This window comes from Myxine glutinosa, chromosome 2, assembly GCF_964187855.1.
Source record: "Myxine glutinosa chromosome 2, kmMyxGlut1.1, whole genome shotgun sequence".
NCBI lineage: Eukaryota > Metazoa > Chordata > Myxini > Myxiniformes > Myxinidae > Myxine > Myxine glutinosa.
Window position 1 is genome coordinate 30,770,662 of NC_136262.1, and position 20,424 is coordinate 30,791,085.

The 20,424-nt window shown below is 49.9% G+C and overlaps 1 protein-coding gene across 2 annotated transcripts in view; it reads right to left on the reverse strand.

The window, feature by feature from the left end:
* Positions 1–14,862: 14,862 nt before the first annotated feature.
* LOC137421923 (keratinocyte-associated protein 3) overlaps positions 14,863–20,424 on the reverse strand; it is a 34,242-nt gene continuing 28,680 nt past the window's right edge. For both annotated transcript variants that reach the window (XM_078773070.1, XM_068108510.2), the window contains exons 4-6: positions 18,556–18,756; positions 18,296–18,436; positions 14,863–17,981 (exon numbers count right to left, since the gene is read on the reverse strand). In XM_078773070.1, coding sequence (XP_078629196.1) covers positions 17,826–17,981; positions 18,296–18,436; positions 18,556–18,756 — 498 coding nt within the window. In that variant the 3' untranslated portion in view covers positions 14,863–17,825. The remainder of the gene's footprint in view (positions 17,982–18,295; positions 18,437–18,555; positions 18,757–20,424) is intronic.

The following is a 20,424-nucleotide window of genomic DNA, read 5'->3' on the forward strand; positions in this document are numbered from 1 at the left end:
CCACCACCTGGTGCCGGTTCCACGCCAGGTTCGGCCACGAGGCTCGACAGTGTCATCCGCCATGCTCCTTCGACAGGTCGGGAAACGCCCGGGCCGGCGCTCGATAGTGGCAATGAGCGCCGGCCGTTCAAACAGCCTGCTGTTCATCACTGACACCTTATCCGGGCGCCGTTACCTGTGCGACACAGGAGCGCAGGTGAGTGTCGTTCCTGCCGGTACGTCGGACAAGCACGCCGCGGGCGGGGGCCCCGCGCTGCTTGCCGCAAACGGGACGCCCATCCGTACGTACGGAAAACGCTGCCTCTCTCTGTGGTTCAGAGGGCAGGTTTTCCGATGGTCGTTCGTCACCGCCGACGTGCCCATGGCATTGCTTGGCGCGGACTTCCTGTGCGCAAATGGGCTCCTGGTCGACGTAAAGCACAGACGTCTTGTCCAGGCCGAGACGTTCAGCTCGCTCGCTTGTGCGCTGCCCAGCTCGTCGAGCAGCCCACTGAGCGGCTCACCGAGCGGTTTGCCAAGCGGCTTGCCAAACAGTTCGGTTCCGGCCATGTTGATCTGTACGCTTCCGGCAGCGGACGAATTCACCCGCCTCCTCGCCGGCTTCCCGGCCCTCACGCGGCCCACCTTCTCGGCGGGGGCCGTCAAGCACGGGGTGGCCCATCACATCCCCACCGTCGGGCCACCGGTCTACGCCCGGGCACGCCGCCTCGAGCCGACGAAGCTGGCGGTAGCAAAAGCGGAGTTCGCTACCCTGGAGCGACTCGGCATCGTTCGGCGCTCGGAGAGTGCTTGGGCGTCGCCGCTGCACATTGTGCCGAAGCCCGGCGGGGGATGGCGACCGTGCGGGGACTATCGCCGTCTCAATGACGCCACAATGGCGGTGAAGGGGTTTCCGCGCCCCCGCACGATCAGGGGGCTGCAGGAGTTCCTGGGCATGGTGAACTTTTACCATCGGTTCCTGCCCCGTATCGCCCAGCTCCTGCGCCCCCTGCACGAAGCTCTCCGAGGTAAGCCGGGCAAAGGCGACGTCACCTGGACTGAGCAGATGGATGCGGCGTTCACAGGCGCGAAGCTCGCCTTGGCTAACGCCACCATGCTCGCGCACCCGGCGCCCGATGCGCCGATCGCCCTCACCACCGACGCCTCGGACTACGCGGTGGGCGCGGTGCACGAGCAATGGGTGCGTGGAGCTTGGCAACCGCTGGCGTTCTTTAGCCGGCAGCTTCGCCCGCCCGAACGCCGTTACAGTACCTTCGACCGCGAGTTGCTCGGGCTTCACTTGGCAGTCAGGCACTTCCGCCATCTGCTCGAGGGCCGTGCGTTCACGGCCTTCGTCGACCACAAGCTGCTGGTCTTCGCGATGGGCAAGGTCACCGAGCTGTGGTCGGCCCGGCAGCAGCGTCACCTCTCGGCCGTGTCCGAGTACACGACGGACATTCGGCACGTCGCGGGGAAGGACAACCCGGTGGCGGATTGCCTTTCCCGGGCCGTCGCCCACGCAGTCCACCTCGGCATCGACTATGCCCGGATGGCAGTGGACCAGGCCGCTGACCCCGACGTCCAGGCCTTGCGGACCGCCGTCACGGGCCTCCACGTCACCGAGGTGCCGTTCGACAGCGCGGGCGCGGCCCTCTTGTGCGACGTCTCCCTCGGGCGGCCTCGCCCCATCGTGCCAGCGGGCTGGCAGCACCAGGTGTTTGACGCCATCCACGGCCTGTCCCACCCGGGCACGAGGGCCTCCCAAAGGTTGATCGCCGACAAATTCGACTGGCATGGCCTCCGGAAGGCCGTCCGCGGCTGGGCCAGGACGTGCCTCGCGTGCCAGCGCGCCAAGATGCACCGGCACACCCAGGCCCCGTTGGCCCCGTTGGCCCCGTTTACGGTGCCGGAACGCCGGTTTGACCACGTCCACGTGGACCTGGTGGGACCTCTGCCCCCCTCGCGGGGTTTCACCCACGTCCTCACCATGGTGGACCGCACCACCCGGTGGCCGGAGGCCGTGCCCTTGGCGTCGACGGCGGACGTCGCGCAGGCTTTCATCGCCACCTGGGTCGCCCGGTTCGGTGCCCCCTCAGACATCTCATCCGACCGCGGCCCCCAGTTCACCTCGGAGCTCTGGGGGGCGGTCGCGCAGGGGCTCGGGGTCCGGCTGCACTGAACCACGGCCTACCACCCCCAGGCTAACGGCCTCTGTGAGCGATTTCACCGCTCATTGAAGGCCGCGCTCCGGGCCACCCTCCGCGACGGCGGCTGGGTCGACATGCTCCCCTGGGTCCTGCTGGGCCTCCGGACGGCGCCCAAGGAGGACCTGCGCGCATCCGCGGCGGAGTTGGTCTTCGGGCAACCGCTGCGGGTGCCGGGCGAGTTCCTCCCCGACTCCGCGGCACCATGGTCCGCTCTGCAGGAGACAGCAGCGCTCCGCTCTGCAGGAGACCACCCAGAGGTTCGCCCCGGTGCCGACGGCACGCCACGGGCACCCACCGACGCACTTTGCCCCGGAGCTTCGCACGGCGGAGTACGTCTTCGTCCGCCACGATGCCCATCGGACACCACTGCGGCCCCCGTACGACGGGCCTTTCCGCGTGCTGGAGACCGGGGTGAAGCACTTCATCCTGGACATCGGCGGTACTCCTGACCGCGTTTCTGTGGACCGCCTCAAGCCGGCCCACCTCGACGTGGACCATCCACCGCTGGTGGCCCGACCCCCGCGTCGGGGCCGCCCCCCTGCGGGCGGACCCCCGGCACCGCCCAGCCCCGCCGCCCCCCGGTCCTGCACCCATCCCAGGGGCAGCCGGAGGCATCCCAGATGGCATCCGTGCATCCCAGACGCCGCCAGTCGCCAGGGGGCGCTTCGGCCGGGTCATCCGTTTGCCCCGCAAACTGACCCTTCAGGTGCGCGGGGATTCTGGGGGGGCGCATGTGGCGGACACGAAAGCACTGACGTGGTGACATCACCCCGCACACCAAGTGGGGGTGGCGTCACGATATACACGGGGCGCGCAGCCCTGAGCAGCTCAGTGTTACAGTGAGCTCTTGAATAAAGACTCTTACAAATTACCGCGTTGTCCGCTTCCTCCTTGCTTACAAGTAGCGCGCGTAACACCGCGCTTTAGTATAGTAACTTGGTTTAGTACTCTGCAAGCAAAATGTCTTACAAATGCGCTTCCACAAGGTCCTCGAATCACCCTCCTGTGATTTATTGATACTAGGGCATGCCCGTACTATATCTATATCTAAAATTATATCCCCCCCTCTATTTACATGAAATGGTTTGGTCCATGAAATGTTTTGGTCCATTCGCAACGCCAAAGCGAACGGCGAACGCTTTACATGAAATGGTTTGGTGCATGAAATGTTTTGGTCCATTCGCAACGCCAAAGCGAACGGCGAACGGCTTGCGAGTACAGTGACAATCCCCCCGGGGTTTTTATTAGTTTTAAAACATAGTTTAACGCCAACATAGCGCCAACATAGTTTGCAAACGTGAAATAAATGAATACGCTCTCAAATGTGCCATCCGAGGCAGAGTGTGTCCGCCACGGTCGGCACACGCGATAGCTCGCTGCTCTCTGATTGGTTGAATCGTTTTTTGGACATAGCTCGGTAAGTAATTGTCCGATTAATATGAAACCTTGAAAAGGCACATCCTCGGGTCCCCAGCAATATACCTGGCAAGTTTAAAGTATATCGGACCCGTGGTTGTCGAGAAACAGCGGTCACAGACAAACAAACGTACAAACGTACAAACAAACACACAGAGATTACTGGAATTATAGATAGATGGTAATATACCTCAGCAGCGTCATCAGGTCAGGCTGCGTCTCAACACTCTGACGCTGAAAGTTTATTTGACTGTCAAAGTACAGTACCTTCAGAAGGTATTGTTGCGAATATGGAATTTGGCCTCCATATCCGCTTGTAAATATTCCCCTATTTCCCCAATACTCCCCAACTATCCCCAATCCCCCATTCCCTAGTCCCATTGTCTGTAAACAACACTCTGTAGAACCGACCTTCCCCTCTTTCCCCCATTAAATGTCGTGCCCAGGTCCACCGCATCTCACGTAGACAACTTTCGGACATCTTGCTAGTTATTCTTAGTCTATGTCAGTTAAGGACTCGTTTCCATTAATTCTGACTCTTCGTTGCACCAGAATGTGATTATATGGCACCAGTAGTGAGTTTAGGACCTTCCCATACCTCCTCCCATCTTCTTCCCCAAACAACAACTACAACAACAACTACAACAACTACAACAACGGCGCGCGCGGGGAGTGTGCGTCCTCACTCCGGCTCGGTTAGCCGCCATTAACCATGCGCTCCACGGGGTTACCACGAAGGGGCTGGCTGTCAGCTCCTCGTCAAGGGCGGAGCCTGGTAACCCCCCCGCACCCAATAAGAAGGGCGGACCGATTCCATCTGGGGCGGAGCTAACGAGCCGAGGGCGTGTCACTCCCCGCCGGATATACGCAGCGACTTACCGGATGTGACGAGAGATGCGCCCCCAGCTTGGAGAAAGAGAAGTCACTACCTCCGAGCGCTGAGAGACCTCCTGCATCTTTTGGGCCGCGCTATCCTGTCCCTGAGCACAAGGTGCACCTTGTGCTGGCCATCGAATACCCGCTTTCCTTGCCATCAATCCCCGTGTGAGTCAGTTTTTGTCCTGTTTATCTGTGGTCTGTCGGGAATAAGATAAGTGTGTCTAAGTGCCTGCCTTTCTATGCTGTCCCTCTTGTAGTTGTAATCTGACCTTCCGCCCTAATATAACCTCCTCCGGAGGTCTTGAGAACTGAACCCTTGGTGTCGTGTCATTTTAATCCAGCCGTGTGTCCTTTCCTCAATTGATCTAGCGTAGCGCGATTAGTCAACGTTCGGGTGGAATCGGGTAAGTTTGTTAGGTCGCGGTCACCAACCGCTCGGTCTATAACATCTAGCCGTGATCTATAACAATTGGTGTCAGGAGTGTCGGATTCGGACCTGGGACTAAATTTGTTAGGCCCAAACTTTGGGAGGTAGAATTCGATCCGGAGCGCGTTTTTTCCGCGCTCGAAATTATAACGGCGAAATTTGATTTGTTTTACGGAAATAAAAACCCGAATTTTGAAAGTCGCGCTATGGCGGATCAAGACAGCTGGGTTCCGGTAGAGGAGAGTGAGGCAGGGTCGGTCCAGGACCAAATTGAGGGACGCGAGGAGAGCGAAGCAGCGAGGGTAGCAGACGCACAAAATGGCGCCTCGCTGGTCACGGCGACTGCGCCCGCGACCGTGGCAGCGCCCCTGGTGGATTCGAACCTTTTCCTCCTGCAAATGAGGGCCTTTATGGAACAAATGGGAGACCAAATTGGAGGTTTGGGGAGCCGGATGGATGCTCAGAGTGAGCAAATGAGGGCTGATAGTGAGCGATTGGAGGGCCAAATGGGGGTAATGGGGAACCGGATGGAGGCTCAGAATGAGCAATTGGGGGTAATGGGAAACGAAATGGGGGTAATGAGGGACGAAGCGAGGGGTACCGGTGAGGGGTTAGACAATAATTTTAAGGGATTAGACGAGAAATTTGGGAAATTAGACAATAGATTAGGGGAAATACAGGAGGGGTTAATGGGGGTAGAAAACAGAATGGCCGCTCAAGAGAATCAAATGGAAGGGATGCAAAAAGGGTTAGAGGGGTTAGAAAACACCATGGAAGGCAAATTGAGGGACATGAGGGACCAAGCGGAAAGGGAAGTTAAACAAATGGGGCAGCAGATAGAGGGGGTTAGAATGGGGGTAGAAACCAAACTGGATGCTCACAGGGAGGAAATGGAGCAGATGAGGGTGGCATCTGGGCAGGAGATGCAAGTGATGGGAGAGGAGATCAGAAGAGGAGTGAGTGAGGAGGTCGGAGGAGTGCGCGAGGAGGTGAGGCACTGTAAGGAGCGCATGGAGAAGGAGGTGAGAAAGGGGACTGTAAAATTGCAAGGGGGCATAGAGGACCTGACGCAGGAGGTGGAACAACTGACAGAGGGACAAAAAGAACTAACGGACCAGGTAAAGAAGAACAAAGCGGTAATAGGAGGGTTAAAGGCGACACAGAAAGAACTAAAAGATGACTTAATAGCAACGAAGAGGGAATGTCAGATGGTACGTGAGGGACTGACAACGAGGCTGGACGAGGTGATAGAGGTAATGGAGACGAAGGACCGGCAGGTGAGGACGCACATGGAAACGGTCAAGGTAGCCTTGGAGGACGAGCTTGAGGAGACGTACCGGGGAATAAAAGAGGTGAAGCAGCAATTAGAAGAAGTGGAAGAAGGGGTGAGCGAAATTAAGAAGCGACGGAGAGGGGATAACAAAGAGATAAAAGAGGAGATAAAAGAATTGGTCCAAAGTCTGTGTTTGGATCGTGATGATGTGCTCATTAACCGGATGAGGGATTCGCAGGTGATGGAGGAGAAGCGAAGAGGAAGAGGACCCGGTGTAAGTGGTGACCAATATGGTCGTGCGTATGATGCGCCAGGTGATTTAATGAGCTTGGGGGTCGAGATGGACCCGGGTGTTCGTGAGAGGCCACTGGTGAAGTGTGCGACAGGTCTGGTGTGCGAAAAAGGAGGTGTGCGAGGAAGTCCGACTCTGGGGTGTGTGAGGAAAAAGTGCGTGCCAAGGAGTGAGGGTGCTGGCGAGAGTGAGTCGGTCGTAGCGTGTGTGCGAGGGAGCACATGGAAGCACGGTGTGGTAAGTGTTACAGAGGGTGTGACGGGAGAGTGTGCGCGAGAAAGGTGTGTGACGGACAGGTGCATGGGGAAAGAGTGCGCTGTCAAAAGTAAGGAAGAATGCACACCTGTGGTGAGTGTTACAGAGGGTGTAACGGGAGAGTGTGCGCGAGAAAGGTGTGTAACGGACAGGTGCATGGGGAAAGAGTGCGCTGTCAAGAGTAAGGGTGAGTGCGTTGTCAAGAGTGGTGGTGAGAGTAGTGAGAGTGACAAGGAGCGTGAGTTGGGTGTGACAGGTGAGCGAGGATGTACACCTGGAATGGAAGGATGCACACCTGGAATGGTAGAGCGTGAGTGGGAATGCACGCTGGAGTTGGTGGTGAGGCACGTGGTTGGGTGTGCAAATGAGAGCACACCTGTGATTGTCACAGAGGAGGTGACCGAGGAGGGGGCGCGAAGAGGTGTGTTGGTGAGGTGTGCGACCAACGAATGTGTGCCAAAGTGTTCGGTGGTCAGGTGTGTGACCAAAGGGCTGTGAGTGGAATGAGAGTACCTGGGTGTGTAAGGAAAGGTACGAGGAGCATGGAGACGGCTGGATGTAGGAGCACGAAAGGGGTAGCGTATGCGTGTAAGAACCCAGGTGAAGCATCGACGGTAACCAGGTTAGAGGTTAGGTCGACTTTTAGCCGAAGTGGGCCCTCGGTGCGTGCTGGGCCTCGCTTTGAACGGCCGCGTCCGTGCTCCACTAGGCGGAGCGGGCAGCCCGATAGAAAGGGTCGTCATGGCGACCACTTTTTGTTGAGGCAGTCCGGCAGGTCGAGATCGGGACATTGGATGGCTCCACGCCGAGATGGTGCGTGGGATCTCGGCCCGGGTAAGCCCCCGTCCCTGCACCGAGTGCCGGACGCATCCAGCCGCTGGCACAGAACAACCCGCATTCATGGCTTGGCTTTACGAAGCCGGGCTTTGGACAGGAATTGGCGCACCGAGAGGCATTAGTGAGTAGACTGGGTGATGAGGTTAGTGTTTTGGACCCAAAATTAGAGAAAAACAAAATTTGATGATTGGCAAAGGATTGGCAGTAGTGATTGGCAGATGATGAGTAGGATTGGCAAATTTTTGATTTGTTGAAATTTGATGTGCAAAATTGGTAGTGAGCGATGGGCCCGGTGGGTAAGGCTGGCATCCCTGCCGCCCTTCCCATGTGGGGCAAATGCGCAATAGATTATGGGGTGTATGGCAGTGAAAACTAGCCCGGGTGGGTTAGGTTATATTGGTAGGGATCTAGCGAAGATGACATTAGGTGACGTTAAGGTTAGTTAGTGACTGATACCTGTAGTGGGGACGCAGGTAGATTAGTATGGATGATAATGACGAGGGAGCACAATAGTTTAAAGGGACGACTGGGAAGCGCAAGTTTCAGAAGGGAGTAGTTAGCTGAGATGATGCCGTGTGTGTGTGAGGATGGAACAGGTGTGATTGCACAGGTGTGCAACTGAACAGGAGTGTGGAACAGTGTGTGAGTAGTGAGTGTGTGGATCAGCGCGAATGCGCTTGGGGAGAGAAGGGTGCAGGTGGCACCAGGTGTGAGAGCACAGGTGTGCAAGTGCAGGTGTGTGGAGTAGTTGGAGTAAGTGGTACGGAGTGGTGTGCATGGTGCGAAGGTGTGGATGGGGGAAGACTGGACCCCTTTCACGAGTACCCGGGGCGGGTAGTGTAAGTGTTAGGTAGAGGGTATAGGTAAATTGTGGTTGGATATTGGCATTTGTGGTGCGGATGCAGAATGGTGTTGTGGATGGGTGCATTAGTGTTGTGGAAATGGCTGGGCGTGTAGCCTGTTAGTGTGTGTAGTTGGTTGGGCACTCCACCACTGTGAGGATGTCGGCCAGGTGAGGCCGCAGGTGGGCTCTGGGAGCCGTTAGTGTCAGTGGGTGCCTGAGGATCCCGGGTGTGGATCGGGCAGCCCAGTGCCAGAGAGGGCACCGAGTGGGGAGAGCGCCAGAGGGCCTTCCCCAGGTAGTTAGGTTAGGGTAAGGAGCAGGTAAGCTCGGAGGCAACTGCAGTGGTGGAGGTGTGCAGGTGGGTAGACCCACTGGGAGAGGCACACGCCACAGCCCAGAAATTGTGCGAGGGCACCGGGAGATGAATCGGGGGAGTGAGACCCCAAATTGAAAAGCACCACAGTTTGGCCAATGGGAATTGGTTTTTAGAACCCATAGTGTAAGAGGGCCAATGGTTTGGCCAGAGAAAGACCCCGGGTAGTGTAAAGTTGTTAAAGTCATTTAGGAAATAGTTAGGATTGATGAACCTGCCGCACCATACGCAGCCACTTACCTGTGGTGATGATGAGGACTCCACACCTGTGTTTTCTTTGTTCTGTGTGCAGGAAATGAGAATTGCTGTGTGGATTGGTGAGACGCATCACGACGTGGATGAGACATTGGGGTGATTCCATCTCTCCCTCCCTAGGAGGGACTGATGATGAATTGGTAATGGCAAATTTTGATGTTGAGTTGGAGATGGCAAATTTTGATGGGAGTTGAAGATGGCAAATTTGATTGGTTAGGAGGGAGAGAAGACGAATTTGGTTTATGGGAGGAACGGGGAAGACAGTAGGGATGTTTGTTGATTTGTAAAGTAGATGTTTATGGGTAGTGTTGTGTTGTGTGGATACAGTAAGGGGTAAGGGAGGGGCCATGTAGGTTACCTGGTGGGGGGGGGGGGGCGTACGGTAGGAACGTACCTGTCTCACCTGGTTCCCATGTGCCCCCAGTGTGCATCACCTTGTATTGCGTGCACTTTTGCGCCCTTACCACCTTACTCACTTGTCTTTTATTTTGTCTCCCACCTCCGAGGATCTGGCTTTGGGGTAGAGAGAGAGGAGAGAGAGGTGCTGGCTACGCAGTTGTGGGCCTGCACTTTCACTGCTTGCTGCCTGGATCGATACACCATATGGACCGCAATGTTTGTGGCCACCCACCATGGACCGCAGTTCTTATGCGGCCAAGCACCACCCGTGGATGGACCTATGGGTCAACGTGGCACCTATGCCATACAGGTGAACCACTTATAGTTGGCCCACTGAAGGCCACAATACAGAAATGGACGCGGTTGGCGCCTTTCTTTATTTTTGAAAGAAGTACGAAGGCCAAGTGCACCACACGAAGGCAAGACCAGCGGCAGAACATCGGCCGGCTGCGACACCACACCATGATCACTAAACATTTTATTGGTGCACCGGATGGTGCTGACTGTGTGATGGGGTGGTGCTTTTGGTGCTGGGAAGGGGTGCTCTGCACATTATTAAAGGCCGTAGGCCACAGAGCACTCGTGGGTTGGTGTATCGATGCTGGCATGCGTGCTCTCTCTCTATGCATAACATCTGCATGTGTTCCTCCAAAAACAGGTCCTGGATCGTAGTGTAAATATCAGCGTAGTCTTGTAAATAATGCTCCCTACCGGCTGTATGTTTAGTTTGCGAATTCTTTCCGGATTCGGTTATCCTGTGGGTGTGTTTCTGAGAGGAGAAGGGTGCAACGTCGCAGGGGGACATATTTACTCATTTGTGAATATCTGTAAAACTGTCGCACTCAGGGTAGAGTTAATAGTAGAGGGAACTACATCTGAGTGCCACACTAAAATAGGTAAAAATTTATCGGGTCGGGACGCCCCGAGGGTAGAGAAGGGTGCAATGTTGCGAATATGGAATTTGGCCTCCATATCCGCTTGTAAATATTCCCCTATTTCCCCAATACTCCCCAACTATCCCCAATCCCCCATTCCCTAGTCCCATTGTCTGTAAACAACACTCTGTAGAACAGACCTTCCCCTCTTTCCCCCATTAAATGTCGTGCCCAGGTCCACCGCATCTCACGTAGACAACTTTCGGACATCTTGCTAGTTATTCTTAGTCTATGTCAGTTAAGGACTCGTTTCCATTAATTCTGACTCTTCGTTGCACCAGAATGTGATTATATGGCACCAGTAGTGAGTTTAGGACCTTCCCATACCTCCTCCCATCTTCTTCCCCAAACAACAACTACAACAACAACTACAACAACGGCGCGCGCGGGGAGTGTGCGTCCTCACTCCGGCTCGGTTAGCCGCCATTACCCATGCGCTCCACGGGGTTACCACGAAGGGGCTGGCTGTCAGCTCCTCGTCAAGGGCGGAGCCTGGTAACCCCCCCGCACCCAATAAGAAGGGCGGACCGATTCCATCTGGGGCGGAGCTAACGAGCCGAGGGCGTGTCACTCCCCGCCGGATATACGCAGCGACTTACCGGATGTGACGAGAGATGCGCCCCCAGCTTGGAGAAAGAGAAGTCACTACCTCCGAGCGCTGAGAGACCTCCTGCATCTTTTGGGCCGCGCTATCCTGTCCCTGACCTTGTGCTGGCCATCGAATACCCGCTTTCCTTGCCATCAATCCCCGTGTGAGTCAGTTTTTGTCTTGTTTATCTGTGGTCTGTCAGGAATAAGATAAGTGTGTCTAAGTGCCTGCCTTTCTATGCTGTCCCTCTTGTAGTTGTAATCTGACCTTCCGCCCTAATATAACCTCCTCCGGAGGTCTTGAGAACTGAACCCTTGGTGTCGTGTCATTTTAATCCAGCCGTGTGTCCTTTCCTCAATTGATCTAGCGTAGCGCGATTAGTCAACGTTCGGGTGGAATCGGGTAAGTTTGTTAGGTCGCGGTCACCAACCGCTCGGTCTATAACATCTAGCTGAAAGTTTATTTGACTGTCAAAGTACAGTACCTTCAGAAGGTATCGACATGCCTTGACCTTTTTCACATTTTGTTGTGCTACAGCCTGAATGGATTAAATTGAGATATTTTGTCACTGATCTACACACAACACCCCATAATGTCAAAGTGGTATTTTGTTTTCAGACATTTTTACAAAATAATTAAAAATTAAAAGTTGAAAAATCTTGAGTGAATAGGTATTCAACCCTTTGGCTATGAAACTCCAAATTGAGCTCAGGTGCATCCAATTTCCTTTGATCATCCTTGAGATGTCTCTCCAACTTGATTTGAGTGCACCTGTGGCCAATTCAATTAATTGGACATGACTTGGATAGAAAGAAACACAACCTTTCCATACACAGTCCCACAGTTGACAGTGCATGTCAAGGCAGAAACTCTACCATGAGGTCCAAGGAACTGTCCATGGAACTCCAAGATATAATTGTGAGGAGGCATAGATCTGGGGAAGGGTATAAAACAATTTCTGGAGTGTTGAAAGTTCCCAAGAGCACAGTGAGCTCCATCATCAGGAAATGGAAAGAATATGGAACTACCCAGACTCTTCCTGGAGCTGGTCGTCTGACCAAACTAAGAAACCAGGCAAGAAGGACCTTGGTCAGGGAGGTGACCAAGAACCCAATAACCAACGACAGAACTAGAGTTCCTTGGCTGAGATGGGAGAACCTGCTGGAAGGACAACTGTCTCTGTAGCTCTTCACAAATCTAGCCTTTATGGGAGACGGGAGAGTGGCCAGACAGAAGCTACTCCTGAGAAAAAGGCACATGGCAGCATGCCTGGCATTTGCAAAAAGGCATGTGAAGGAGACTCAGAGCATGAGACAAAATATTCTGTGGTCTGATGAGACAAAAATTGAACTCTGGCCTGAATGTAAAGTGGCCTGGCCTGCATCTGGCAGAAACTGAGCACAGTTCATCACTCATCTAACACCATCCCTACCGTGAAGTATGGTGGTGGCAGCATCATGCTATGGGCATGATTTTCAGTGGCAGGGACTGGGAGACTTGTAAGGATAGGGAACACAGAAATACGAGGGAACACTGATTGGAGCGGAGAACACGTTTCAGAATGTAAAAAACCTCAGACTGCGGTGAAGATTTGCGTTCCAACAGGATAATGGCCCCAAGCATAAAGTCAAAGCAACACTGGGGTGGCTTCAGCACAAGAATGTGAAAGTCCTTGAGTAGTACAGCCAAAGCCCATTGAGAATTGGTGGAAAGACTTGAAGATTGCTCTTCACCGACGTTCCCCATCCAAATTGACAGAGCTTGAGCAAATCTGTAAGGAAGAATGGGAGAAACTCCCAAAATCCAAACTGACAAAGCTGATACCCAAGAAGACTCGAAGCTGTAATCGCTGCCAAACGTGCTCCTATGAAGTAAAGACTCAAAGGGGGGGGGGGGGAGGGGCTGGGGGGCGTGTTGGGGGTGGGGGGGAGGAGGGGGAGTTTTGGGTTGAATACTCATGTCTATTAGATATTCCTGTATTTCATTTTTTATTATTTTGTAAAAAAAATAAATCCACATTGACATGGGGTATTATGTGTAGATCAGTGACAAAATAAATCTCTATGTAATCCATTTTAAATTCAATCTAACGCAACAAAATGTGGAAAAGTCAAGAAGAATGAACACTTCCTAAAGGCACTGTAAATAGCATCACTGCATATGTGGTGGATCGACTTGAGCGACCACCCACTCTCTGCTGCTGCCCAACAATTAAGAAATCAGTCATCAAAGTCACTCAAAAAAGCGATGTCACATGATGCTGCATTACGGGGAGTCCATGCATTCGTGTGCCAACATGGCACAATTAACAATTTCCCCCCACCCCAGTGCTAAGTATGCATGGAAATCTCGCTAAGATTTAATATTTCACCACTGATAAATAATACCATGTTACCATAACATCTGCACCAAAAAGCTTTAAAATCGGCCCAAACCCCAAAAATTGCAAAACTAAAACTGTCTTCCATCAACTATTCCTCAACCCCACTTACTGGTTTGGATTCTTTAAGACAAAAGTGCCATTGGGGAAACAAAATTCACAGCTTCAAATCAAACTGAAGATGTGCAAGTTGACCTAACGGAAGACCTCTCTTTGCCTTTTGTTACGGATTCGTCACTTCCATTGTTGTGGTTCTCATCCACTGTAAACATTTTTGGTTGCATGTACTATTATTGTTCAAGTGAAATAGAGATTACTATTTTCAAAAGGTAAAAAAAGTTAATGTTTTAAAAGAAACCGGAACCGGACGAAGACGAAGAGGAAGAAGAGGAAAGAGGCGGAGCGAGTGAGGTGGACAAGAAACCGAGCTGCGTTGAGGTTTTGAGCAAACGCTAGCGAACGGGGGTCACTAGCGAACTTTGGGGTTTCCTGGGAAAGGGATTCCTGCGACAGAGTTGTTATCGCTGTGACAGATAAACCTGCGTGTCAGGTTTTGCGGTCGATTCCGAAGAGAATCATTTGAGTGCCGTTACATCTCGAGTACGGGCCGTTGGCCATTTTGCCTCACGCCGATTTCGGATCGCTCCAGGCTCTTCACCTCGCTTCAACCATTTTCACAACCATCCAGGCGTTAATCTGGTGTGTGTGTGTAACATGGATTTCGAGTGGGAATTTGCGGTTCGCCGTCTGTGAGCCGTTGGACGTCCATACCCGAAGATTAATTTGTGGTTTGTCGATTGGGAGCCGTTGAAAATCCATACCCGAAGGTGTGTTTTCCCAGTCGCCTCTTGAGGACACTTTCGCCCATCTTTGGCAGTGTGACTGTCAACCCAATGGGATTCTGGTCGATACGACCTCGTTCTGACGATCACGGAGCGTGGATCGACTTTGGCTTGACGCCGGGATAGAGACATTGGGAATGTTCTTTTTTCGCTCACTTAGAGTACAGTGAGTTACATTGTACGAAACTGATGGTACCATCATAGGAAATATATATTGGTTGTACAATTGATTACTATTGTTTTTTGTACTGTTATTCTTGTGTGATCTTAATACAATACTTGTTTGTTGGTAACAATTGGTGTGGTTTCACCATTGATCTTTGACATACAGAATAACACATCTTTCTGCCGTGACTTTGACGTGACGTGACTTCGGGGCTCGGAGGTACACCGTGACCGGGGTTTGGGGAGGAGCACGTAACAATTAGTACAAATAACCCAACCCCTTCCCCCTCTATGTGTACATCGTATCGAGTTGGGCATAGATGGGTTGAGGGATTAGAGGACTCAAGTGGGTGACATTTATAGATCCTGCTAGATCCGAAGAATATTACCAGAAATGGTTTGATAGTACCTTCACTCTTAAAGTCTCCAGTTGTGGTCGAGTCAGTATGAGTATGAACATCTGCGGTACATCATATTACAAGCAGATTTTAAAAACACCATCCATAAACCCCACATCAAAAATCTCATTTTTATTTTAATGCCCACAAGATATTGCATCATTAAATTACACTAAAATTAAAATGTTAAATCATATCACGACGAAAATTTGCTATTCCCACGTATTTTCATGAAACACTAACGCAATTAACTCCCAAACGCCACTCCGGCTTAACACTCCCGAAACAAGCCGGAGTTCCAAATATCATTCCATAGTTCTTCCTACAAAAAGTCTACCTCAGTAAAGAAAAGCCACTTCATAATGATGGCAATCCTACAAATAAGTACTACAGATTAGAAGTAAAAAAAACAAAAAAAACAATAAATGAACCATCACCTGCAAAATGAAAAACAAAATTGTTGCATCATCAATAGCCAGCCATTCTGTGATGTCATCGCCTCTAAGGCATTCAGTGTCATAACAGCACTTCGTCCCTTGCTCCATCCTATACTGAGCCTTTCACACCTTGTTCAGCATAGATATATCAATCCATAAAATGTAATCAATTAAAAAGTAAGTGTATCCAAGTACAAATTGAATTAAAATGAGTTTGTCAATAAATTAAAGTTGTCTTTATGTGCATTATGTTTCAAGTGAGTAAATTCATACACATTAAAAGCACATCTGCATTAACCAGGGACTATAGGATGTCAAGTAAGAAATTCTACATCACTTATCGTCTGGCGACGAAAGATCAATTCATAAAAACCCATCATAATGCAGACCGCGGCCCAGCTAGTAAATAGTGCCAATGGCTGAGAAAGAAAATCTGGAATGAAGGACAGCAATGCTATATAAAATGGAGTTTCAATACACGTTCGAATAACCTAGTGTCTTCGCTGCCTGCTCCACAGGCAAACATACGTGCAGAGGATATCCTGAGTTCTTTCCACCAAAAAAAGTAAAACAAAAAATAACTAGAACGGCACTCAGTAGATAGCATACGTCCGCCAGGTGAACAGTTTACATTTTGTATCCCACCGATAGGTCGTATCTGGATCCAGATCTGAACCAAAATCTAATCAGCTCGTTCTTGTCACCTTACCAATTTATGCACGGTCTAGTTTTGTCATAACTCATCCATAACTTTTTGAGACATCCTGCTATATATAGTTTTTGACTCTATCTCTCAATGGTGAAGAATCAATTAAATTCTGTCTAGATTCCGATCTTCACTAAAATTGAATCGAATCATCCATGTCAGACACCCAACCGGTCCACCAAGTTTCATCCAAATCTGTCCACAACTTTTGAAGATATCCCACAATGTATTGTTTTTGGCCCTATCTCCCAATGGTGAAGAATCAGTTAAAAAATTAAATAATTCTCATATCCGAATCCATATTCAGATCCACCAAAATTGAAACAAATCGTCCTCGTCAGACACCCAACCGGTCCACCAAGTTTCGTCCAAATCCGTCCACAGCTTTTTGAGATATCCTGCTATGTATCGTTTTTGGCCCTAACTCCCAATGGTGAAGAATCACTTTTAAAAATTATACTAGCTGGATCCGAATCCTCACCAAAATCAAATGAATTAGCCCTTTTCACATACACTAACTCTTTGCCAAATTTCGGCCGAATCCATCCACAACTTTGAGATATCTTGTTCACAGACAGACAGACAGACAAACAAACAGGCATGGGTGAAAACATAACCTCCATCCACCTTAGGTGGCAGAGGTAAAAACACCTTTGCTATAAAGACCTGGCAGCACTTCCATAGGGACGATGTTCCAACCCATAAATTAGCGGCATATCCTGTAGCAATCAATGTACGTCAAATTTAGCCCTGCAAGATGGCGTATAAGGACGTGAAGCTGAGAAAATGGAAGATGGAAGCACAGATACGCTGAACTCGGAGGCTTTTGGCAGGGCTAACACGTCAAGCACCAGGAGATGTGAATTGAACAAACGTTACTTACTAGTCCATAATGGAAGCATAGTATAAATCATGTTGAAACGAGCACAGAAAGGCAGCTCGATTCAGAATTAGTGCTTGTAGATTATGATATACAAAAAAAAATGAATACATTGAGATTCCCCCACCCTCTCCCTTCACAGAGTCACATGCGGGTCTTATCGCTCCCATCCCAACTTAGTTTACCGCATCTCCCTACTCTTCCAATGCTACCCTACCATCCCTTTTCTCAATTTAACTATTTATAAACCCCATTCTTCCTGGTCCATACATCACTAGAATGGCACTCGGTAGAGAGTATACCTTCGTCAGGTGAACAGTTTACGTTTTGTTTCCCAGAGTAGACCAGAAAAATCACAATACAGAATCACATTTAATCAAAATCATCCGTCCACCACTTTTTGAGATATCCTGCGATGTATCGTTTTTGGCCATATCGCCCAATGGTGAAAAATCACTTTAAAAAATGCTACTACCCGGATCCAGATCGGGATCGTCACCAAAATTGAATCGAATCTTCCTTGTCACACACACAACCTGTCCAACAAGTTTTGTCCAAATCCATCCATAACTTTTTGAGATATCCCACAATGTATAGTTTTTGGCCCAATCTCCCAATGGTGAAGAATCACTTTAAAAATTCTAGTAGCCGGATCTGAATCCAGATCTTCACCAAAATCTAATCATTTCGTCCTAGTCACATACTCGACCTCTCTGCCAATTTTCGTCCGAATCCGTCCACAACTTTTTGAGCTATCTTCTTCACAAACAGACAGAGGTAAAAACATAACCTCCATCCACCTTTGGTGGCGGAGGTAATAAATACACAGAATCTTAAAAACAACTGAGAAGATTGGGAGCAATGGTGAAAAAAGCCATGATTATTATCCGAGAAAGGCATTCGAGACATGAGCGTTGAAATCGTTGAGGGCGAGATAGAAAAACCCTACATTTGGTCCCATAAATGTCTTGAATCATAAGAAAGTTGGCACCATTCAAGCTCAACCACCCACTGTCTTCAAGTCCATCTTCAGCCGTGTTCCTTCTAAATTCCGAGGTCAAATGGCCTGTAAAGGCTGCCGGTCTTCGGTGACAGTCCCAGCAGTCTCTGGGGAGAGTGCAAACTTGACACGTGGTTTTCTCCCTCCGTCACAGTAGTCAACATTGCCTGCATCTTCCCCAAGGGATATCATTGAGCTTACAGGCTCTGCAGCCTAGGGGAAGATAACAAGATGGTAGAAACAAACCCTCAGTATATAAATGCAAATAATTACAACAAATAAATAAATAACAAAGGCATTGTCGTTAATTTGTTTGTTTGGAATGCCTTGCACAGAAAGAAAGTTACGGACAAACTACGCAAGTTCAAACAAAAAAAAGGTTACGACAAATGTTTGACTAGAAAAATCCAAGTAAACATGAGAATGCTCCAACGAATATTTACCATGCCAAAGGCCCTTCAGCACTTTCCATTTGCCGTACCACAAAGGTATCATAATCAAAGGAGTGCGCAATGCATGCAGCCAACCTTAGTGTCTTGACTATGATAAGTGGGCTGGCAGGAAGAGCAGCCACGTAGGTTGAGGGAGATAAACAGGCAGCGGAAGCAGAACCCGAGCTCAACAGCCGCCAGGATAATATTGGTGATCCACAAAGCCATGGTCGTGTCCTAGCAGAGGCATGAGGATGGTTAAGAAAGAGATCGGCCTTCTGACACTCAATCAAAATCAATCGTAGACAATCCAGGGTCGACTGTCAAAATAGAGAGTATTGTCAGGGTGCACATACATAAATGCGACCTGGGTCGGTGGTGCAGGGAATGAACAGGATGTCAGAATGACGCACAAAAGGGCCCTGACGCTCTGAGCAAGCACGAGAAAGAGCATGCCCTTCGTCATGCACAGTCAAGGACATGTCAACCAGTAGAACCACAAGGCATACAAAGGTCAGCAAGCAGCCCAACACAGCTGTGATGAGCATGGCCATTTGCTGTATACACACACACACACACATTACAATAATTGTGTTTTTCCATTATAACACTTCCTCCATTATAACAGAATGGAATACAGTAAGATTCTGAAACAGCATTCTCATTGCTATTCACAAACAGTATTCTATTTATTACGTCACATGCATTTCTAAGCCAATCAGGAACCTCCCCGCACCCACCCCCAAAGGAAGACATAGCTGCATCGACAGAAATTCTGAATAAATTCACTGAAGTTGCATTTGACATGGCTGAACAGGCTTTTTCATATCTTTGTAGCCATATTTCCATAATACATTTCCATACCATAGCCACATTTCATATTCCATATCAGTCACATTTTGTATCTACTTTTGTCGTTTTTGCAATGCAAAAAGTGCAGATACAGTAATAACTCGCTTACTACCACATCAGAACGGCAATTTGTTTTAAAGCTCACTGTGAATGGATGAATGAATGATCGTTTTAAGGCCATTTTCCCCGCTAGAGCAGGGGTTAGCCTTGCGGGTCCCATGACAATCATGGTTCCCTGTTTGAGGCAATGTTTTGATGGCCGGCGAGCTTGAAGAATTTTTTACGATTAAATAAAACAAGACCAAAAGTCTAACAGCAGCATAACCGGGCTTGTAAAATATCATAAACCACAAACACACATGATTAGCTTTTTAAGCAGTCGCTAATGCTGCTTATAACATTAAACAAATAAATTTGGAGGAATCCCGACATCCATGAGGTACGTTTCATTTACAGAACTGAGCGAAGATCTACTGTAATCTATATACCCCACAAGGGTTGGAGGTTTGCTCATTTACCAAGCTCCTAGCTAGCGCTTGCCAAGCCAGCTGTTCCTTGAGGGTTTCGAATAGAGTGCTTGCTTGAATGCTTTAACCACTTGGCGATCTCTCCACAAGAAACTTGGTAAATTAACACACACCCAATGTTCTTGAGACCTAACCATATATCGACTGTAATCTATGTACCCCAAAGAGGAATGACCTTTCCTGCCGCTCTCGAAGTGAGCGGGTGTTTACGCCGTAATGACATCATATACGTAATGACGTAGCATGACGGCCGGACACAAAACTTCCGCTGCTTTAATATACTAGGGCATTGCCCGTACTATATCTATATCTAAAATTATATCCCCCCCCTCTATTTACATGAAATGGTTTGGTCCAAAGCGAACGGCTTGCGAGTACGGTGACAATCCCCCCCCTCTATTTACATGCAATGGTTTGGTCCAAAGCGAACGGCTTCCGGAGTTTGGTAAAGAAATCGCCATCGCGTGCACAAACGCGCAGGAAAGCGAATGAATCGCAAATTCGGTTTTATTAGTTTTAAAACATAGTTTAACGCCAACATAGTTTGCAAACGTGAAATAAATGAATACGCTCTCAAATGTGCCATCCGAGGCAGAGTGTGTCCTCCACGTTCGGCACACGCGATCGTTCGCTGCTCTCTGATTGGTTGAATCGTTTTTTGGACATAGCTCGGTAAGTAATTGTCCGATTAATATGAAACCTTGAAAAGGCACATCCTCGGGTCCCCAGCAATATACCTGGCAAGTTAAAAGTATATCGGACCCGTGGTTGTCGAGAAACAGCGGTCACAGACAAACAGACGTACAAACGTACAGACGTACAGAGATTACTGGAATTATAGATTAT